The following is a 23,261-nucleotide window of genomic DNA, read 5'->3' on the forward strand; positions in this document are numbered from 1 at the left end:
TTAGAAACCTCAAATAAACAGTACTTCTCCACTATTTAATGGATGTTATTATACATATAAACCTTCCTCTTAAATCACTCTATCTAATAAAAAAAACCGTGCATCAAAATCCGTTGCGTAGTTTCAAAGATTTAAGCATACAAAGGGACATAGGGACAGAGAAAGCGACTTTGTTTTATACTAAGTATGTAGTAATGATGCATATTAATTGTGACTCATTTAACCCTTGGATTAGCTTTTACATTTTGTATAATCATTTTTTTCTTCAATTTTGTATTTTAGTAATACATAGTTAGTGTTATTCTCGTTATTTTTTGTTAATAATTGATGCTGATTAATTCTTGTACTTTGTTGTAAGGTTGTAAGGTTGTAAGTTGGGCTGTCATACTGTAAGCATCGTAATTGTGTAGCTCCGTATTATTGAGTGCTAAAAAATAATTTCGTACACTGTTCTTGAGACTGCGACGTCACAAAACACAAATTGAAGTGTCGTCCGTGTAGTGGAACTACCGATTTCACACAATATCACGTAAGTTCTTGAATTTCAACAAAAGTATCTCCAAAAAGTGATAATTAGAGGTTAGAAATCCACCAATCATATTGAGCATAGACAAAAGATCAATGACATTGACACTTGTCACAGTAACAGCTAACTAGTGTTGCCAGAGCAAGTAAATAAAAACTACCACTAATTACGTTCCATAACACGCAGATTTAGTTTACAAGAATGGAGGATCAGTTTCAACTATTGTTTGATAAAATGAAGAATGAAATCTTGAACCAAACAATAGAATTGAAAGATTCGATAACAAATAATATAATGGAGAGATTAGACGAAAAACTTCAACCTATTATAACAGAAAATAGAAACTTAAAAATAAAAGTAGAAAATCTCGAAAAGGAAGTAGAAAGTTTAAAAAGAGGAAAGAAGCAAAACAATTTGATAATGTTTGGAGTAAATGAAGGCGAAAGGTCTACACAAGAATTAATACAAAATACAATACATATTTTCAAAACTGACCTTGACATACAATTACAAGAACATGAGATAAACAAAATATATCGTCTAGGAAAGGGAAAGTCTTCTGGAAAACCAAGACCAATTCTGATTTCCTTTACGAGCGAATGGAAGAAGAATGAAGTTATGGGAAAGAAGAAAAACTTCAAAAATGTATATGTTACAGAAGACTACACAAAGGAAGTAATAGAGAAAAGGAAAACGTTGCAGGCGCAGCTAAAAGAGGAGAGAGAAAAGGGAAATATCGCGTACCTGAAATTTGACAAACTAGTAGTAAAAGGAAAAAATACTAACATAAATAAGGAAAAGCGCAAAAGAGAAACATCATCATCCCCACAAAACAATGCTCAACCAAGGAAACAACAAACTCTAATGCCGCCGATTAACAATAGACCAAATGCTTTCGACGTAATGAGGATTAGAGCTAATTCTCTTTCGTCTCTTCCCGCTAAGACAACAACTAACAAAGAATAACAATTAACTGTCGGTAAACGGAAAAATAAACAGCTCAACATGAACCAACATAAAATAACAAAACAAAATACTTCCCCAAGCCGACTGGTCATCGTGGGGAAAAATGACCACGACCCTCTAAAGGAAAAAATAACACTAACATGAAAAACAAAGTAAATGGGCGGGCCCAATATGGACGCGCATAGCGAAAAATAGAACAGAGTGGAAATCTTTAGAGGAGGCCTATGTCGAAAGACAAGCTGAAATGTAGAAACGACCGTTTACCGATACCTGATTTATGAAAAGAAAAGAAACTGTTAAAAGTTATAAACGTATTTGTAAGAAAAATTACTGTAAAAATAAGTTCAGCAATAAAGGCTATTTTATTTTATTTATTTATTTATTTAATTCTTGTACTTTACTCTCTGTAGGTGTTTTTATACTGTTCCATATTAGGGTTGTCTGGAGGAATACCTTTTGTAACCTTTTTATATGTAGATCACGATTTGTAAATATAAATTCTTTATGTAAAATCATTAACTCGTTTCATATAGTTCCGTAATGGCGGTGTTAAATTTAATTGGTCTGCTAAGTATTGAAATAAATAAAAATATTGTTCCTAGGCAAATCAGCAGAGTTACCTTTATGTCGGAGCTGGTTAAGCCGCCTCAGTGCCTCGAACAGACTCGAGCCTTGCATCTGACACTATTCAATCTATTGTAATATGGACGGATCGCATCGCAGCGTAACATTTTCTGGTAGATATAATCGATATATTCATCAGGATCCATCTAAACTATACAATTAGAATTTGAATCCCGAAGGTATGTTCTCGTGTTTTGGGTTAACCGTTAATCAACGCCGTATGGTTGAATGGGTATTGAGGAGAAAATGATCAATTATTTGTTTAGAACACATTATCGCTAGATTTGAAATATTTCACACCTCACAACCTCTTTACAACAATTTACTCTCAGTATTCACTTTGATTAGGGATTAGTCCAGGTTATTAGTTGGCTCAGTAGTAACGTGATTAGAAGCGTGTTAAACTTTTTTTGCGAGTGAACTGCGAGGAGCCAGGCCCTGTAGGCCCCTTTTAGGGCTCCCTTTACCCCATTCGCAGCGCGCCTGCCAAAACACGTCTGGACAGGCAGTAGGACTCTTCGGTCAACCTGAGAGCAAAGTAGTATTCCGTCTTAATTCTTCAGCAACTAAGAGTTGGTAGCTTGCGGCATGAATGGGTCTTCTATTAATCCATTTTCGGACCCAAAGTTTTCTAAGTTTTTTTTCAGCATCCAATACTTCTTTGATTTCTGATAGCACCACGTTTAATACTTCATAATCAATGTGAATACATGCCCGCTTAATTTCCAATCATTACAAAAAGAAATTAGATTATTTTACTTTTTTTTTACTTGTTTATCCTATATATCCTAAATACATTCACTACCGTCGATCGGAAATATTTCACGGGTAAAGGCATCCATTGAGTCCAATGGGTTTAGTTAAGTATATTAAAACAACAATGATTTGCGCCCCGACCCCGATAAGGGATTGGGGTCGGGGCTATCCTGTCATCGGCACGCAACAGGTGCCCCCTGCCGTCCATAGTAGCAGTCCGTCGTAGACAGACGTTTTCCGTATTCGTAACTATTGTTTGTACATATCGATATGTGCTGTGTTGTTTATGGTAATAGAAAAAAAGTCATATAATACATTTATTATAACGCTTTATCTAGTAAAATAAGTTTATTTAAATATAATAAAAAATGTCGACCATAGCTAACTTTAGGTGGTCAAATAAATTTTCTCTCATAACTTTCCCCTAACGCGCCAAAAGAAGTATTACTTCAATAATTTGTTATACATCGGCACATACATAATTATTAATTTTAATAAGCAAATCAATTTGGGCTGCAGGGAGAGTCCATGTTTTGTTCTGGCATAAACATGAACTAAATATATAAACTTTCCCCAGTTAGGTTAATATTAGCTTACAATACCAACCAATACATTGTTACGAGTTTGTGGCGGCTTCAACTTAATCATTGCGGCGGGTACACCAGCTGCCTGCCTACTTGATTTGTTTGTATTCAAAGTTATGGACTTCAAAACAAACAATTATCTTCCTCATAATCATTAAATTATTAAATTGATTTCGTATCATGTCTATATCGTAGTAAAGTAGTAAAATCAGAGAGTTAACTGAAATTCTGAAAAGTTAATTAAACAAAGATATTCAATCAAGTCGCCAAAGTTCCGTCAGACAAGTGAGATTAATCGAAACGTTTAACGAGTTTCCTGAACGTTCCTAGGCAACAAGACTTACCTAAACTAACTGAACCATTACACATAACCATTTACAATAAAAATCAGGGAAATTCCAAGCTCTCAGTTTTTCACCAGCACACCAAAATAATCATGGCGGAATCGAATACAAAATGTTAACGATTTCACCAAAGACTACAATTTTAATCAAAAAACCACACACAAGAAAAACAGACTAAAAGTAATCAGCTGTTGTCGTGACATCTTTACGTCGACGCTGCTTTATTTAAATCAAAATGCTAGCGACTTGATTGAATATCTAGAGATTTGATTAACTCACTGATTTAACAACTTTACTGCGACATCCTTGAGACAACATTTAGAGAACTCCAGAATAGTTCATGGGTAAAAATAAATCTTATAAACTAAAATCGATTTCTATAATGAAATCACTAGAAAGGTGGCTTCGTAAAAGTAACAATTTTAGTTCTGCATTTGAAGATTAAACTATACCGGTCATATCTATTATATGTAACCAATAAACTATAACGTTCTGTAATCCGATTTTGCAAACACAGCTCAATTATGGAAATTGCATAAAAATTCGTTATCTCTTAGTGACGGAGATTAGCGTTATATATATATATACTAGCTGACCCGGCAAACGTCGTTTTGCTATATGAATAATTTCTAGGGAATTTCTAGTGTTGAAATAAAAACGAATTTATTGTAAGTGTGTAAGGTGGTATATGTAAGAGGCATGGAGCGTGTGAACTACAATAAACATTTTATCAATAATTATTAATTATAGTCCAGCAAATTAACAATAAATTTAATTGAGAATACAGTTAATACCAGTTACACTGAGATAGTAAAATGATAATTGTAAACGTTACTACTACCTTTGATGCATGAACTATAATAATCGCCGAAAACTGTGGAGGGAGAGAAGGCTTATTGTGTGAGAGAAACAGGAGACTGGCTTCGGTCTCATCCCGGAGTACCGTTCTGTTTACTGGACACCGGTATAGTCTGGCAAATAAGTGTTTATCCAGAAAAAGCGCGGAACATTTAAAATATTTAGCAATGGTAGATAACACTAAGTTCAGCAGGAATAAACTGTCTTGCCTAATAAGTAATTCAATTAAATGTTAGGCTAAACTGGCGGCCATAACTTACCAAGAGATATATAGAGATAATTGATCAGTTATTGACCAGAATAATTATTAAATTACTAAAATGACTTTAAAAAAATAACGGTTGGTGATAGAGGGTTGAAAATTTAGGCTTGTATGTATTTAAAATGGCACATTATAAATAAAATTAAAATGTTAGAGGTGGACAAATCCTTCCTTCCCTTCCCATTCTCAGACCTACATATAAAGTATGCATATAAAATTTGATAAAAATCGGTCAAGGCGTTTCGTAGATGGTAACTAACATTATGACACGAAAATTTTATATATAAGATATATATAGTATATTCATAATCTATATTAAATGGTTGGCTCGTTATGCGTATCTTATTAAGTAATTCCTCATTCCTGGTTACTTGAATTTTGTAAGAGCGAAGGCAATGATTATATCAATTGCTGGGAAGTGTCACGTGTCGGATATCCGATATGCCACGCCACGGGCGTTATGGACAAATAAATGTATTTCCTTATTTTTTTATCATAGTTGTTTGCTTTTGTAGTAAAATTTAGAACCCCAGATTCTCAAAGCTGGCATTGGGTTCCGCGAGCCTCTTCACAGGATGTGTTCTAATTTACACTCCACTACTGCTTCATTTAAGAATAAGTTATAACTATTAATGTCCTGAGGTATCTTTCTTTATTATAGCTACTAGTATGTTTGTCGTTCTCTTGATTTATACATTTTGTGCTGTCATGACTTGTCTTGATTTGTATCTTATTTTTTATCAGTGAAATATGTTAATATATCCAATGTGTTTTATTATTATATTCAATTCAATTCAAAATAATTCATTCATGTAGGTAACATAATGTACACTTATAAACGTCAAAAAAAGAAATACACATTATATTAAATGATTCTACTTTTATATTTACTGCCAGTTCTCAAATCAAGGGCGTAGAAGGGAAGAGAAGTACTGGCAATAAACTCTCCGCCTCTCTTTTTAATCGCCCTGTTTTTCTTTTACACAACGTTTGTAAGGAGCTGCAACTATTACACCATGTTCCATATGACATCTTAAGTAATAAAGAATAATAAATTAAATAAAAACAGAGATTGTCCTCTATCAGCAGGAGGCATGGTGAAATAGGAGCACGCACTTACATACTCGTGGGAACAACACGCAAATACGTAGTAGAAACAACTAATATCACCGCATACACGAATTCAAGTAGTAGGTACAGTCACCACAAGTAGCACCCGTTCACGAGTATAATTATTGTATAGAGATGTATGTTTTGTTTCCTTAATACATAAATAGTTACTAAAATATGTTTATAAAATTTTCGATATTGGTTTGCCCCGTTTGGCACCCTTACGTGCAGGGCTTCGGAAAATCAAAAAAAGCGTTATAAAGAACAACGCCAAGTTTAATAATTGTTTTTCAGAGTTAAAGGGTTCAAAATAATTAGATAATTGGGTTCGCCGCTACAACGAGTAGGTTAGCGACCCAGCCCCCTGTGAAATATTTAGCGGCAAAAGAAAAAGTTTGTTGTCATCTGACTTTGTACGACTTCTAAAATAAACAATTTTCTTTGAATTTATTTGAACAATTGTTCCAAGTTTTTATTTTTTTAAACTTTATTTTATCTTATTTGTTGTTTCATTTTTTGGTGAGAATGATATTCGATATGTTTTGTGTATGTACGATACATACAGATTTGGTAGAGCTAATACATAGTGTCTAATGTTTGTAAAATTAAACATTTAATATCTTCCTCCTTCCGTAATATAAGAAATAGAAAAATATATGTTAAATAAATATATAGATCTTATACTTGCCAAATTTTGAGTACCATTGATTTTATTCATTATGTCCATTAAGATTATCAAGTTGAAGACATCGACTGTTTTGTGACTACCTTTGTATCTACTAGATATTTATATGTTGTCATTCCTGCGTCTGTCCCAGCCTTCTATTCCTGTAGCCCATCACACCTCTAACCCTCAAACCGATCGATAAAAAGCGAAGAGATTGCATTCTATTCGTCGTCAAAAATAGATTGTCTTCTTACGGTTTGGTTATTGGGGTACAGATAGTAGATCGATTGACGGTCACGGTCTGATCTCAGATTGATATATCTGAGATTGTGGATTAATATTGGTTTCGGGCGTAAGTTCTTATCAGAAGCAAGCGAGGGTTGTGGGCGGTCGGTGCGCTTCTCGGTCCGCACTCCGCACCTCTTACAATATATAGTCATCAGCCAGCCGCGGCGTAGTGCGGTTGTCGCCCGAAAGGCCGAGCCGCTCCTGCGCGCCATGACGCGGGAATTCGGACGAATGCAGGACTTCTACCTGCACCTACATGACGTGCCTCAGCCACTGCACTACCCCTTCGACATGCAGTGAGTTTTCCTATTTGATGAACTGCATTTCATCTAGCTTCCCTCTCGTTATATTCGTCGTTTATTTAAAATAATATTACACGACCGGCGTGATGTATTCAATATTATGTTTATCGTGTAAATTTCAAGAGTTTTGTGAGGAAGATTTTTCTTATTGAATGTTTTGGTTCACGCGAAAATGAATATATAATAATTGTTTATAATTCTGTTGTAAGCAAAAACTAATACAATACCTATATAATGCGAACTACGTGTAATATGTTACCTTTAAATATGGTCAAAGGATGCAATAGGCATGTTCGAAGTGTTCTTAATGTTTTTTTTTATTATTTATGAATTAAATAGTTGAAATACACAACTGTCAACCCGATAGAGTGAAGCTAATACGGATAAATGTTTTATTAACTTTTATTAATATCATTCTTCGTTCATCATTCATTATGCGTTTGAATTAACATTACGATGTGGTAATCCGTAAAAACCTAAGCATAAACAATATAATGAGTCGTCATACATTTTATAATGTACGTAACTTGAATATTATTATTATATATTTCCCCATATCGCAATAGGTAATGTTGAATCGACTTATTTGTTGGTTGACTGATTTAATTTCAAACGAATACGTTGATAGAGGAACCAATATTAGTATTGGCCTTTTTTTAATGTAATTAAAATTCACTGTTCGGTAGTTTTATTGAAAAAAAAATCTTATAGCATATTTATTATTAATTGGTATAATTAATAGGGCTAAACTAAATGGAAACTTTACTTTTGTGTCTAGGATCTCCCTGTTTTGGAATTGGCTTTTTCGTTGGCCCATAACTATCGTGTATATCGCGTTTACTAGTTGAGCTATAAGTTTAGTCGCCATGATTTGTAATGGAGTTGAAACAAGACATAGAGGGCGCAACACGTGTTTGACGTTTGTCGGCGGCTGTGATCTTCTCTAGAGGGACTATTACCCACTTAGTGGTCCGCCACCTTCACACACCATCTACACCTATTAACTAACGATATTTGTATATAACTTTTCAATTCAAAATTAAATTGTCAATCGGATCGGTCACTGATATCGTTAATTTGTTTTGCGATTATGTCGATTCAATTAGTTGGAAGGTTAAGTGTTTTTTTTTCTAATAATTTCGTAAAATAGATAGCAATTCGTGTGTATTTTGGATGTAATTGAAGCCAAGGTGTTTAAGAGTCTTAGACTATTTTATAATTATCTAACGGCGTATGAACAAATGTCGTATCGGTCTTGTATCAGTAGTAGAAGAGATTACATCGGCTTGTGTCGAGTGTATTTAATTACCGTCCCATTACAAGGTCGAGGTACTGAGCTCCAGCGATGGTGTAATGCAACGCAACGAACTGCAAGCGATAAGCGATGACTTTGTCGTTTGTACCTATTATACTTATACTGCACGATAATGCACCTGCATCTCTTGTTTCTAGTTCCGTGTAACTCTGTTTGCAAACATTGCACGTTTCTAGTACTAAACAATTATTATTAGTCCTACTAGGACTGTAGGCAAACATCGACGTCCATTTAAAAGCCCTGAATCGGTCGAATATTACTAGTGTATTTTTATTGCTCGGTACTTCGCCGTACGAATGTCGGAACTCGTATCTATCGATGAAAATCGAGTCATTAAAATAAAATAGAAACGGGCGCGAACAAACTTTTGATTGGATTCTCAATTAAAAATATTTCTTGACTTCAATTTTGACGATATTTAAAAATTGAAAGTTTGATTTGATTTGAATTAAAGGTCTATTATTATTGTACGGCACAATAGTGGCAGTTAGTTCTCTTAGAAATGCGTCATTCACACGAGAAATCATACAAATGTCACAAATATTATTAGAAACGCGTTCTATAATAATCATCAATGTTATTTAGGTGTTTCTCTTAACTAGCAACTACGTTTTTATTGTTTTAATGCAATAAATATGTTCGATTTGGGTACATTTGACTAGATAAGTCAGACTAGTGCCTGCGTATGCCAATAAATCAAATAAATAGAGATTTAATCCTATTTACCATTCTTAAACTCGAATAATTTTGATTTTACATTGTACTTTAACCCTGTGTTTACTAAATTTCACCAACATCACCTTAATGGCTGGAAATCTTCCACAAACCGTTTACAAGGCATTTTCTTTTGCGTACTAGCGAACTGTGGAATCTACTACCGGCGTGTTCTTCCCAGAATACGACCTACAACAATTCAAAATTCGAACGTACTCCTCCCGCAACTCTACTAAAAATGGGTGTCTATGGGCTGCGATGACTGCCTTTTTGGGCATCTGCAGGCTCGTTTTCCCCCCTATTATATATTTAAAAAAAAACATATTTAAATTTAGTCAATTGAATTATTATAGTGATTACTATAATAATTCAATAACCCCGAGGAAATCATTACTTTGGCCATGCATTTGCCAATTGTCACGTCAAGAATCGACATATCGAAGGACGTTTTCCATTGACTCATATACGCCAAACAGTTACCTTGCCTTTGATTAACTGTGTGCAACACGACGCAGGCGTTTGCATAGTAGGTATTTGTGGCCATACTGACACAAATGAATGCATCTAATCATGATCTTATTGTTGCTCTTTAATCGAGTTGGTGTATTGTTTGCGTTGTCCAATTCACTATCCACCATGTTCTTGCCTAAAGAATTATAAATAAAACTAGCTGAACTGGCAAACGTCGTTTTGCCATGTATATCATTTCTAATGAAAAATAGGGGTTGATCTTAGAGGGGTGAAAATTAGGGGTTATATGTATTTTACTTATGCTGTATCATAATTTTTTTTAAACTAAAATTGAAAAAAAAAAATTTAGGAGTGTTTTACTCTTAACATTTAGGGGAATGAAAAATAGATGTTGTCTGATTCTCAGACCTACTCAATATGCACACAAATTTCATGAGAATCGGGAATGCCGTTTCGGAGGAGTTTAACGACAAACATCGCGACACGCTAATTTTATATATAACATCAATATGGAAAGACCCTCATATGAAAGACTTTTGCTTTAACTTTATATTGTTATAAGAATATGCCCTACTTACGTATTATTGCGTGATAATAGTAATCGAATTACAACACAATTGTGTGCAACCTTTGAAGTTCCGGAAAAATATAAATTCATTGTCACGCATCATTCTGTATTACGTATTTGTCGTTGTATTTGCGAAGCGTGGACTGCGAAGCCATCGTAGATCGGTCCAGAACCAAATCCAGATATGGGCTCGCCTGTACCAGTACAGCTAATTGTATCTTCGTTCGGCCATACAATGCGCAGAGGCGATGAGAACATGGAGAAACTGATGGTGGTTGGTTATAGAAGGCCGTTAACCAACCAGATGGACACATAAAATGAAAACCGTACACTGTCATAAGAGAGGCGCTCGAGAGAAACCGGCGGAAACATATAGTTTCTGCTGACAACGCTCAGACATGAGCTGCAGATTAAAGAGAGTGAGAACTTAAATGTACGCTGGGCACCAATTTTCTTTACAAGTCAGTCGCCACAACATCTACGTCCGCCATTTTGACTGCAACTCTTAAAAGGCCGGCAACGCACTCGCGAGCCCTCTGGCATGGAGAGTGTCCACGGGCGGCGGTATCACTTAACATAAGGTGAGCCTCCTGCCCGTTAGCCCCCTGTTCAATAAAAAAAAACACTGGAAGGGATGGAGCACAGGCGAATCGCGAATATTCAGGTGTGGTGAGCATGCTCGCATAGAACAAATATTCATGCGATCATTCACATCGAGCGAAAATTCATATCATCTGTATCCGTCGTAGAGGTTCAGAAACCAGAAGTTTCTAGGCCTCAATTTTAACAATTAATGTTGAGTCAAGAACTCGGCACAATGTCTTTCACTATCATTTCACACTACGAGCCAAGGCTGTACTTTTTGCTCACTCAGGACGCAGGTACTCTCTTCGACTGTTCCTGGGCAGTCGTTCGCCATTAGCTAAATCATGAGAGTTACACCCCGAAGGCATAGCCAGACATAGGCAATCTCTTAGATTGTTAAATTGCATACCAATTAACATTCTATTGTTTTGCTCATAGTCTGTTGTTATACGCCAGTTGTTAATATTATGTAAGACAAAAATCTAATGACTTAGAACCTTACAAATGTAATACAGTGACGCTTTTTAAAGAAGTTTTTATTTTTAATTCGATACAGACTTTACGGAACGAAGAATATATTCCTTTCGTCAAAGGTACATCAATGAAGTTAATTAAACGCTATGAGCAGCTTCAATTTACACACACATATTATTATATTGTTATTAAGAAACCTTATTCTTATAATCGCTTACTGTCGACTGATTTTTCAAATAACCCTCAGTCGATAAATACAACAGCAAATGCTAACCATGACGGTATTGCAACACATATTTTCAAGGTGTTTTTGGTTTGTTATACAGCAGTTAAGGCCTGTTGCGTACCCGCTGCTTCGTTTTTAAATCCGTTTATGTAAATATATATTCAAGATTTATGTATCTTTTAAGTTTAGTTAAGTTTCGTAGTTTAATTTGGAGAAACCATACGAGCGGTTTGAAGTTTCACAGTTGTGTTCGTAGGGGAGGTGGGGGAGGCAAAGTGGTTTCTCGGGCTTCGGCTCTAAGTTAAACTTAATTAGTCTTTATTGTATTAACCACGATCGATCCAATTGCCTCTAAATGTCTGCGGCAGCTCACCTAGCCTCGGGTTTTGGTATGCAGTGATACGGTTTGTTCCTTTGGTATTTAATAGTATGTTTCAGTATATTTTTTATAGCACAGCGATAGAGTTAATCGATATTGCCCATGGACGATCTCAATGCCAGAGGGCTCGCGAGTGCGTTGCGAGGCTTTAAAAATTTTAAAGCTATTTTCTTCAACCCCTAAGTCGAATTGGTTCGGATTAGTGGGGGGTAGCTCAGTTGTGGAACGGTGAACGTCCAGGTGTTACGGATGGTATGTTGTTTTCTGCTTTGACGTCCGACAAAACTATAATGTAATGATGATACAATTCGAGAAATTATTTTCGATCAAGCTCCAACTTTATATAAAGCATGAGATATTGTTCTAATGCGTTATTCGAGAAGATGCCTTAAACAATTCATCTCATTCAGCCTCACAGTACCGAGACAAGATAAGAGGTGGCTTGAGAGAGGGGCGTGTCTCCAAAGCCGCCCACTCGGCGCCCCGCCCTTTCTGGACGACATTACACTTCTTTACCACAACCGTTCAAAGGATCTCAAACAAAAACCCCATTGAAATATGAGTGTGGTCATTAAAAAATTCAACGAAACGAGCGCAACAGTTGTATAAAAATCTTATCGGGGATAGTATCGAAAGATAGATACATATAGCTAAGATATAGCTAACGTTACTAGCTACGTTTTTTTATAAGAAACGATTGGATAATCGACCATTGATAGATCACTCAAGTTTAGAGTCCAGGGCTGACAAATTCTGCAATCCTTGTAACTTTTTCATTCACAGAATTGTACTTTGCAAACTAAGTTTGAAACAAGTTGAGTTCCGACAGACTTTTCTCTTTTAGATTAATCTAAGCGTGTAATTAGGGGTATGGGAATCCTGTTAATTATATAATTGTTTGTATATTGTCAAAATCTGTTATATTGAAGGGACTACTCATATTTGGTCATAAAATCTAGTAGTCGTAACAGCCGATGACATTATTAAGTACATAATACAATAGAATTTCATTTTGGTCATCGTGTTTTTATCGATGTCGTCGTAAAAGGTTTGGATCGTAATACCTATCTCTATGCAATGTGACGTCCTGTCACATGTTTCGTCATGCTTACGACAATTTATGCTGATTTTATTGATGGAAATTCGCTGGTTCTTTGTTTATAGCGATGACGAAAGGTTCGGACAAATGTGTTATTGTTCATGAAAACACCTTGTTTTATTTAAAACATAAAAATGTACTGGTCAGCGAGCACTTTAACACATTATTATTACCTAGACACTTCTTTACTTATTTGGAGGATTACGGCGATTACGTCTTCTGTGCTTGAAAATATGTCCTCAATAGTTTGGACGATAGATCCTCGGCGTTTACCTGACAAGCAAGCAAGTGTTCATTGCGCACAGAGACAGAAAACTCCATTGGAACGCGTCGTTCGTCTGCGCAAACAATTATGTATTATTTTGTACAAATTCATTTTATGTATAAATTATATGTATATGACAAACCGACATAGGTATGTATATGACAATATGTGCACGAGAACGACATAGTTCGACTGTGCAAACAACTATGTATTATTTTGTACAAATTCATTTTATGTATAAATTATATGTATATGACAAACCGACATATGTATATGACAATATGTGCACGAGATTGACACAGGTAGCGTACTGTTGATATTCAAGGTTTTGTAAAAAACTTAGCGATAAAAAAGAATGGCGGAAAGTTTATTGCCAGTTCTTCTGTTCCGTTCTACGCCCTTGATTTGAGAACTGGCAGTAAGTGTAAAATTAGAAGCATTTAATGTATATATTTCTTTTTATGACGTTCACAAGTGTACAATGTGTTACCTATATGAATAAATTATTTCTTTTATGACGTTATAAAAATACTTAAAAAACCAGCCCGTTTACTATTTCTCACGGCTGCTTACGTAGGCATAGTGATAGGTCTGATATAATCGTATGATTTAATAAATATATTTGTTTCGCTGAGTGTACAGAACTACAGTGGTGTAGAGTAGTGTAGAGGCATATAAAACATTTTCAACGTTAACAATTGAATACTTTTGGCGGACCAGTATTTTATCTGTATGTAGTTAGGGATTAATATTATAAAAAACGCCAATAACGTAAATAAATGGACATTGGACTATCCGAAGTTATTCCATTGAATGTACTATTTCCGGAAAGCAGTGTTTAATTAAATAAACAAATTCGTCAGCAGTATGTTATTAGTATACATTACATATTTTTTATTTAGTTTTAAATACAAGTAATGATACATTACATATTGTCAAACATCCGCTATTATTTGTTCACGTCTTATTTTCATATCTCTATATATATAAAATTCTCGTGTCACAATATTGGTCTCCATACTCATCTGAAATAGCTCGACCGATTCTTATGACATTTTTATGCATATTCAGTAAGTCTGAGAATCAGCTACTATCTTTTGAACCCTTGAAAGTGCTAAGTGTTGTCCACGCAAAAAAAAAAAATTATTTTTTTATAATACAACATACAAAAATACATACAGCCCTTAATTTTACCCCTCTACTAGTTACCTCTATTTCGTTATTTGTTTATTAAAAACCTATGACAAGAACACTGAGGTTTATGTAGAGACTAAAACGGTAGGCTGCGCGTTAAAGAGGAAGCTAGTAGAATATATAAAAATAAGTATGTATATATACAATTTTTTTATTCTAAGATGCGGCCCCCGTCTGGAAGTAGGCCTCGTCCATTCCCTGCTATTTTTATCATCATCATCAAATGTTTGCCAGCTCAAAACTCGTCGACCCATCGCTTTTTTGGTCTGCCATTATCCTCGTCCATTTCAACATCTGATGATAGAAACGGGCTATGTGTCGCGATAGCGTTCTGTATTCTTTTTATTTGTCTCGATTGGATGTTCCCGTTACTAACGTGGGTTTTTATATTATTTTTATTATTATCATTGTGTACGTCAAGAAAATTCATAGTAGCGGTGACATAATTTTGCATAGAAACGAGTTATGGCATAATTACGAAGCCGTGATAAGGCAGCGGCAGGCCAAAGTCAAGGTGTATTTTTATACTAAAACTAGCTGACCTGGCAAACGTTATTTTGCCATGTATATTTAATGTAATTAGGGGTTATATGTATTCACTAATGCTGTATCATAAATTTAATTTTTTTTATCTAAAATTGAAAAAAAAAAATGTGGATTACCCTTAACATTTAGGGGGATGAAAAATAGATGTCCGATTATCAGACCTACCCAATATGTACAAAATTTCATGAGAATCGGGAAAGCCGTTTCGAAGGAGTTTAACCACAAACATCGCGACACGAGAATTTGATATATAAGATAATAAGACTGTTAAACCTCGTTTCGATATATCTTTACCATGAAGAAAAACACAACTGTGAGTCGAAAGTATATGTAACTTTTTCATTTGGGAACATTCAGAGAGGTTAGACAAATAACCATAGTTCACAAGACGCGGAAACCACTCACCACAAAGTTATAAAATTGGGGACGTAACTATTAACAAATATATTTAACAATAATTTGTAAATAAAAATGCCTCTAACATAATCTGAGTGAAAGGAAGTGGTGACTCAAAATATGTGACAACCCTTTCGATCATCCTCGTCAAAATTTATTATACAAAAATTATGTATCGCTAACAGAAGGTCATATGCAATCGGCTTACTGAGACACTGTGCTCTGTGTTCGGACGGTTAACTAAGTCCATTATTTATGGAATTATATGGAACACTAGGATGATTGAGGTATCCTTGTTCCAGTGGATCGGTGGCGGGTGCGTCGGCGGGGTACGAGGTGACAACGGGGGCGGTGGCGGGCGCGGCGTCTGAGGTGGGTTCGATCGCGGCCCGCGACACCGGCCTCGTGCCGCAAGCCCCGCTCACCATGCCGCACGAGCAGCGAAAGAGGAAGGTCTCGCAATTGTGAGTACCTACTTGAGTCTTGATATATATTCTTCAATTCACTATTTGTTTGTTGGTTTTTTTTCATATAATCAGTCTGTTAGGACATTGAGTTTGCTTGCTCATGCTTGGATAATCTCCGTCAAAATTTGTTCTTCCTTCTTTTGCAAGAAAATTATTGTTCCGCTTAACAATTAACCAATCATGAGTTAGTCTAAGTTACCTCATCATAACGTAGTAATTTAGGTAAGTGATATAATTTTATACAGCATCATGGTGTGCGGCGTAGTACTGTTGAAAGTTAGTTTTAAAAAAGCATCATTATATATGTCAGTCAGTTTATATATCGCAGTAAAGTAGTTAAATCAGAGAGTTGATTGACTATCGATATTTAATTAAGTGTATAGAGATTTAATTAACTCTCTGATTTAACCGCTTTACTGCGACATATACATAGACACCCACTTGTCTATAAAAATAATCAGAATAAAGGGAACAACCCACGTGGCGTTTAATATAACCCGTGTGCCACATATCATCGGAACTATGTCGTAATATCGGATATGATTATTATTATATATGTCTAAATTCACAGATAATTTGACAACGTAATTAGGTTATGGATGGACATCACTACTTACTTTTTATATTTATTTAAGCAGCTTTTATATAAATTCAATCTAAAACTAATGAGGAAAACGAAACATTATATTACCTACTGTTGATATTACTTATTTATATTTGTCTAGTACCGAATCTTATGAGATGTCAGGGTGTGATGTGCCCCGCCCGGCCTCTTCCACCACGTCCTCGCACTTGCACCAGCCCGCCAGCGCCACTCGCAAAAGAAAACCATCATCATAGTGAGTTACAGTTTCGTTGGCTGTCTATAGCAAATAGGTCCCTCAAAATATATTATTTTATAATTTAAACAAGAAAGTATCAAGAAAGCTTACACTATTCGACTAGACTTTTTAAATTTCCCTCGGACGTTTTCAGTCTTTTTCAAGAAACTAAAGAGACGTAGTAAACATGATTGCGTACAGTATAATGTTTGTACCTACACAATACTATGTGCACCAATGGAGTACCTTTTTATATGCGCATTCAAAATTTTATTGCGCGGTGAAGGAAAACATCGTGAGGAAACCGGCGTGTGTTCATAGGAGGCTAATCACCTACTTTGATATTAGATTAGCAAATCATGAAACAAATACCAACATCTAAGGCAAAGATCTAAAGTGACCTAAAGATGTATTTGGTTTTACGTTTTATCATTTTAATTACTGTAAAATAGATCTTGTTCGTCTGAATTTGTAGTTTCTTGGTTAAATAAGTTAGATAATATGCATTAAAGAGAATTCAAGAGGGTTCATAGTCAGAAATATTTAATGTCATAGCATATGTCTATGTATTTACCTAATGTTTTATAAGGAATTAAATTAAGAGCAGTGTTGGCCTAGTGGCTCCAGCGTGCGACTCTCATACCTGAGGTCGTAGTTTCGATCCCCGGCTGTGCACCAATGGACTTTCTTTCTATGTGCGCATTTATCATTTTGTCGAACGGTGAAAGAAAATATCGTGTCTTAGATCCAAAAAGTCGACGACATGCGTCAGGCACTACTTGCCTATTAGATTTAAAAATTGATCATGGTAACAGATTCAGAAATCTGAGGCCAAGACCTAAAGAGATTGTTGTGCCACTGATTTAATTTTATAAGGAATTAAAACCTTTTTTTTATGTCCCTCATTAAATATGTGTGCTTATATTAAGAGCGTTTAGGTATGGGCTTGTATCACCTTGCGTCCATACAATTTATTACAGTAGGAACAATAAATGTATTCACAATTATTTTAAAGAATTTGGGAACTGATTTATAATCAATTTCAGTTCCGCAAACTCCGGGCCTTTAACATATGAAGACGACGGTACCGAAGATTCCCGATCCGTCCGAAGCCAGCCCGATAAGAGGTAAGTACCTACGGTTATATCTTTAAACAATTTTTTTGCGCTCCAAAAATTTATTGAATACGCGAATGCAAAGGCTCTTGCGATTATTCTTTATTGCGAATTCATATTTAAATTATATGTAAGTAGGCAATTCATTTGTTTTTCAGACTACTTTAATATTTAGACTTCAGTTGTGTGGTGGAATGAAATGCGTCTTGCGTAATACACTATAAGTGACAGTTTCACTGAACATACCCAGGAAATAGAATTAGTTCCCAGTATAGGATTCCGCATTTTTTTACATAAGTCAAATCTACTTTACGTGCGTCTGTAACTGCTAATTGAATCCACGCGCTCATCACCATCAAATTGATGATTGTGAGTAACGATATCGGTTCTCAGACAGAACCACAGTGAAATAGAGAAGCGGCGTCGTGACAAAATGAACACGTACATATCGGAGCTGAGCGCGATGGTGCCGATGTGTGGGGCCATGGCTCGGAAGCTGGACAAGTTGACCGTGCTGCGAATGGCCGTGCAGCATCTGCGCTCAGTGCGCGGGGCGATGTCAGCAGGTTAATACAATCGTATTGTTACTACACGCACAAATCAACTTGGCACTTGATTTGATATTGACACTTCGCGAGGGGACTCGTTAATTTCTGCGTGTAGTAGTTTTTATATTTATTTAATTAAATTCTATATATTTGTATGAAACACATTCTTAAGAATCTATAAATGCGCATGTGCCATAGTTGCTCATTTGACTCGTTCGGTTGTTTACGAATTGACGTCGGACATCTGTCCGAAGTGGGATGGGCGAGTCGGTAGGGAATAGATTGTAAGATGCTGTGTTATATGCGCACAAGCAATACCTTTGAAGATATACAGTTTACATAAACTACGTTACGTTACGTTTACGTTTCAGCGAATTGAATAATAGTTAATCTAGTCATAATTGGAGTGTTTAGATTCCTACCCTAAGAAGATCAACTAGCTTTCAATATAGAATTGTGCATCGAAGTTACACGATATGTCATCTGCAGGACCGCTGACTGTTCGACCGCGCCCCGCCTTTCTTTCCGAGCGCGAGTTGAACGCTTTAGTCCTTCGAGCCGCGGAGGATTGTTTTCTCATGGTGGTGGGATGCGATAGAGGGCGGCTTCTCTACCTATCAGCCAGCGTCACCACCTTGCTACATTATGACCAGGTTTGTGAGACCCATCTATAACTGTGTTGGGTACTAGCTAGTTTCATTTTAATTCAATGATTTGTGTCTTTCAGTCTGAGTTACTAGGACAGAGCCTTTTTGACATCCTCCATCCCAAAGACGTGTCCAAAGTGAAGGAACAGCTTTCCTCATCAGACCTCAGCCCTCGAGAGAGACTCATCGATGCCAAGAGTTAGTATTTTTATGATAAATTTGTAAACTCCATGTAACGTCTCTGGATTTAACTCGACAGTACCCCTAAACCGACCGTATTCACTCGGCTTCAGTTAGTTTATACAATAATACACTCTACGTACCATTACATCTACCCTCAATAACGACAATTAAATAGCAAAAAGTACTTTTTATGTTGTCGAAATTAGTTAAAATTGCGGAACTGTGTAAGTTATTTTGTCGCATTACTCTAGCCCTTAATAAACTCGACTATCGTCATCATACGTATCGAGCTTTGTAAGGAATCTGTTCTTTTGTTTACAAATTTGTGTACGAATAAGCAATTCGTAATTGTAATTGATCTTGACGGACAAGATTTGAATAAATAATTGAAAAATTAAAACGTAATTTCTGGTGCAGCAAAAGACGTTAGGAAAATAAAGGACTACGCAATAGCGTTTGAACAAGAATTGTGTTTTTTGGTAATTACTAACACTAGTCTGAAATAAAAATTTTCTTTTTATAATACAGCTCTCTTCTTTCCATTTAACGAAATCACTTTGTAACGTCAAATGTTCAATCCATTGAGTGTCGTTATATAGAGTTTATACGCTATATAACTTTGAGCTAAGTCGTCAATAAAAGCTATGATCTTTAGTGGTATTTTAACGTTCAATTATTCCACCAGTGGGTGATGTGGTCGTCCATTAATGATTATTAAATAAATATTTTACTCCCAAATAACACATCATTTTCCTACTGTCAAATAGCCTATGCCACAAAGATTGTGTTATTTGCAGCGATGCTTCCTGTGAAAGCGGACTTGGCTCACGGTGCATCGAGGCTTTGTCCTGGCGCTCGACGATCCTTCACCTGTCGCATCAAATGTCGCATACCCCACGACCGCAAGATTCACGATGATGAGCGCAAGCCTCGCAAGAAGACCGGAGACAAGAAGTACTGTGTTGTGCAGTGTACCGGTGTGTTAACCGATATTCTTTAAAAAAAAATCAACTCCTTTCAGTCCGCGTAGAGTGCTAATAGAAGATATAATTCCTCCAGGCTACTTGAAATCTTGGGCCCCAGCAGAAATGTGCGAGCCGGGCGGCGCAACAGAATGCGCGGGGGAAGACGAAGCCTGCAACCTGTCATGCCTGGTGGCTGTGGGCCGAGCTGTGCCGGACTTGCTTTATCCTCCTCAGCCGCCTTTAGTACCGTGTACTTCCTCGGACCGAGCCCCAAATCCGCCTCTGAGGCAGCTTCAGTTCATTTCGAGGCACGCACCCGATGGGAAGTTTTTGTTTGTCGATCAGAGGTAGGTGTAATTTTATAGAACAAGGCCAACGGGCAGAAGGCTCACCTGGTGTTAAGTGATACCTCCGCCCATGGACACTTAATGCCAGAGAGTTCACGAGTGTCTTGCCGGCCCTTTACGCTCAGTTGTGGAACGACGGACTTCGAGTTGATACGGGTGGATTTTCGTATTCTGTCTCGACGTATATCGTAGTGTATCCATTTTTATTGTTTTTATTTTCCCGTGAAGACGCAATGCTATTTGTGTTTTGGACTCAAATTGCGTATGGTGGGATTTGAACGCTGGACTTAAAAGTCGTGTGACAATATCCAAAAGTGTTGCTAAAGATGTTCTCCACCGAAAAAGAGACAACTTTGACCCATTTGAGAGCAATTAAAAATAAAATGCTACGTTACTATATTTTTTATGTTTTATCCACAAAAAGGTAAATATTTACTTACTCAAGTGACCTGTTACAAAGTAATAAATATTTCAATATTACGAATCGAATATCGCATTACTTTATTTTATTATTTAGCTGGCATCACTGCCAATTAATTCCGGGTTTAGGAAACCTTTAAAAAAAAAATTTAACGTTATTATCACTTGCCGTAAATCAACTTTTATTGTGGAGCACCGCACTTAATAACTAAAACATTCACTAACAAATAAAATGTATGTCTAGACACAGATGTTCAGAATCGTATGGAAAATGAACAGAGTAAAATAATTTTTTCTTCAAGCCGTCATACATATTTTCCAGAGTCACATTGGCGCTGGGTTTCCTTCCTCAAGAGCTATTAGGCAGCAGCGTATACGAGTACGTAAGCCCTGGCGAACTCGGCATAGTGGCGCGCGCGCACAAAGCCGCGTTGCTTCGCCGATCGTCTGCACGATCGGCTGTCTACTGCTTCCGCCGGAAAGATGGCCTGTATGCAAGCCTCATCACCCATTTCAAGCCATTTCGGTAAATTATAAGTCCAATATATGTTTAATTGTAGGCGATCCAATAAAGGGTATAACGCATCCATAATTTATAGCAATCCATGGACCAAAGATGTTGAGAGTCTGGTCGCCAACAACACTGTTTTGGCGATCGATATCCAGCCGTCCGGAGATGGCGGGTTCGATGGCCTGGTATACAAAAACTCTGCGCAGCAAGGCATGCCTCCTCGTTTAGGTATTTTTTTCAGTTGTTTTATTTTGTATAATAAAAATCTTGCTATTTCGTCTACAAATAAAACTCTGAAAAACCATAATGGCGAAAATTGGTGCAATAAAACTGAATTTCTTCTAATAATATGTCTTAAAGTAATTATTTTTATTATTTTTTTTCGAATTCGATGACAAAGCATAAACAAAAGGCAAAGGGACCTGAACTTGAGTTACTTTTAAGCAAAATCTAGAAACTAAGTATATCAGGAAATTAAATATTTCTGAACGGATAATTTAGTTATGACGATTAATTTTATTAAGTTCATTACTTTTTCAGTAATAAAAAACAAAAATATTAACTTCTTATAAAATAAAGCAGCGATTACTAATTAATAAATAATTATTGTGAATAATTATCTATTTATTTAAATAAAAATCAATAATTTCGTTTTTAATTGGCACATCAATATTAAATAAACATAAATCGCGATGTCTTATCAATTTTTGTGTACATCCCTAGACTATTATATGTGATATAATTATTTTACAAAATGACAGTAGCTAATGTCAAATGTGGAATCGAAATATAAGTCGTGGTATAGGATTTAAACGCTGCTTAAAGATTCTGAACCGGGCCTTGTATTAAATGGGTTATAAAAATTAAAATGAAAATAATAGAAGTCCTTCGATGCGATTTCAACTAAAGATATAATCAGAGGTTTAGTTTTATATTGTGAATTATATTAAATTATTCGTGTCGTACAAAATCTAAAAAAATCTTCAAAACATAGCGTTTGTATGAGTCCGTCCTTCCAGAAGGCGAGGAAGCAGATGTGGAAATGCAGCGTTTGATCGACTCGCAACTGGAGTGCCACAAAGTAGGCTCTACTATCGCTGAAGAGGCTCTGCGCCGACCATCCAATGACTTTTCACCTGAACTGCCGGCTGATTTGCTGCAGGATGCCCTCTTTAATCAGCAGGTACTGTTCTGATCCTCCTTCCAATTCACTTCATACACCGACAGGGACCGACTTGGGACAAGTTATGCACACATTATGCAACATTGAATGCTATCAATAACTTTTGATTCATAAAATTAGGTACATCAGTCGCAAACCAATAGGTAAACTTAGCGTCATAGTTTTTTTTATGTGAGTTCGACTATCTAAAATATTATTTCCTCTCAAATTAGGTAAAATCAACTAAAGTGTAAACTCTATATAACGACACTTAATGGTTGTGCATTTTTGACGTTACAAAGAGATGTTTTTTTATTATATTATAGTCTGTTATTTTTGCCTGACGGCTTTTTGCTGCATCAAAAATTATGCATTTTTTATACGTATCTTGCGTTATTGAGGTATATTCGTGGTAAAGCAATGCCAATTTGTAAACGAAAGAACGATTTTCTTAAAAATCATCATGCCGATACTCGAGTTTATTGCGGACCAGGACAATAAAGCGACGAAAAACGTACACAGCTCCGCAGTTTTAACTAATTTCGTCAACTTTAAA

At 36.1% G+C, this 23,261-nt stretch overlaps 2 protein-coding genes across 6 annotated transcripts in view; both read left to right on the plus strand.

The window, feature by feature from the left end:
- LOC111003361 (protein cycle) overlaps positions 1-23,261 on the plus strand; it is a 33,268-nt gene that overhangs the window by 8,599 nt on the left and 1,408 nt on the right. For 2 of the 5 annotated variants that reach the window (XM_022273810.2, XM_022273814.2), the window contains exons 1-12: positions 7,125-7,281; positions 15,822-15,983; positions 16,712-16,825; positions 17,854-17,934; positions 18,316-18,488; positions 18,960-19,123; positions 19,198-19,315; positions 20,098-20,277; positions 20,360-20,612; positions 21,355-21,558; positions 21,632-21,771; positions 22,563-22,726. In XM_022273810.2, coding sequence (XP_022129502.2) covers positions 7,196-7,281; positions 15,822-15,983; positions 16,712-16,825; positions 17,854-17,934; positions 18,316-18,488; positions 18,960-19,123; positions 19,198-19,315; positions 20,098-20,277; positions 20,360-20,612; positions 21,355-21,558; positions 21,632-21,771; positions 22,563-22,726 — 1,839 coding nt within the window. In that variant the 5' untranslated portion in view covers positions 7,125-7,195. Of the gene's footprint in view, positions 1-7,124; positions 7,282-15,821; positions 15,984-16,711; positions 16,826-17,853; positions 17,935-18,315; positions 18,489-18,959; positions 19,124-19,197; positions 19,316-20,097; positions 20,278-20,359; positions 20,613-21,354; positions 21,559-21,631; positions 21,772-22,562; positions 22,727-23,261 lie in introns of those variants that run through there. The other 3 variants (XM_022273813.2, XM_022273812.2, XM_022273811.2) reach the window with 2 other exon arrangements.
- Positions 375-1,626, plus strand: LOC123690557. Its single transcript, XM_045634148.1, has one exon. It carries the CDS (start codon positions 728-730, stop codon positions 1,490-1,492), a length of 765 nt encoding a protein of 254 aa, XP_045490104.1. The 5' UTR covers positions 375-727; the 3' UTR covers positions 1,493-1,626.

The sequence above is a fragment of the Pieris rapae genome, chromosome Z, assembly GCF_905147795.1.
Source record: "Pieris rapae chromosome Z, ilPieRapa1.1, whole genome shotgun sequence".
Lineage (NCBI taxonomy): Eukaryota > Metazoa > Arthropoda > Insecta > Lepidoptera > Pieridae > Pieris > Pieris rapae.

Bases quoted from the DNA above. Each gene is read 5' to 3' on its own strand.
- LOC123690557 (XM_045634148.1), top strand. From the start codon at position 728: ATGGAGGATCAGTTTCAACTATTGTTTGATAAAATGAAGAATGAAATC.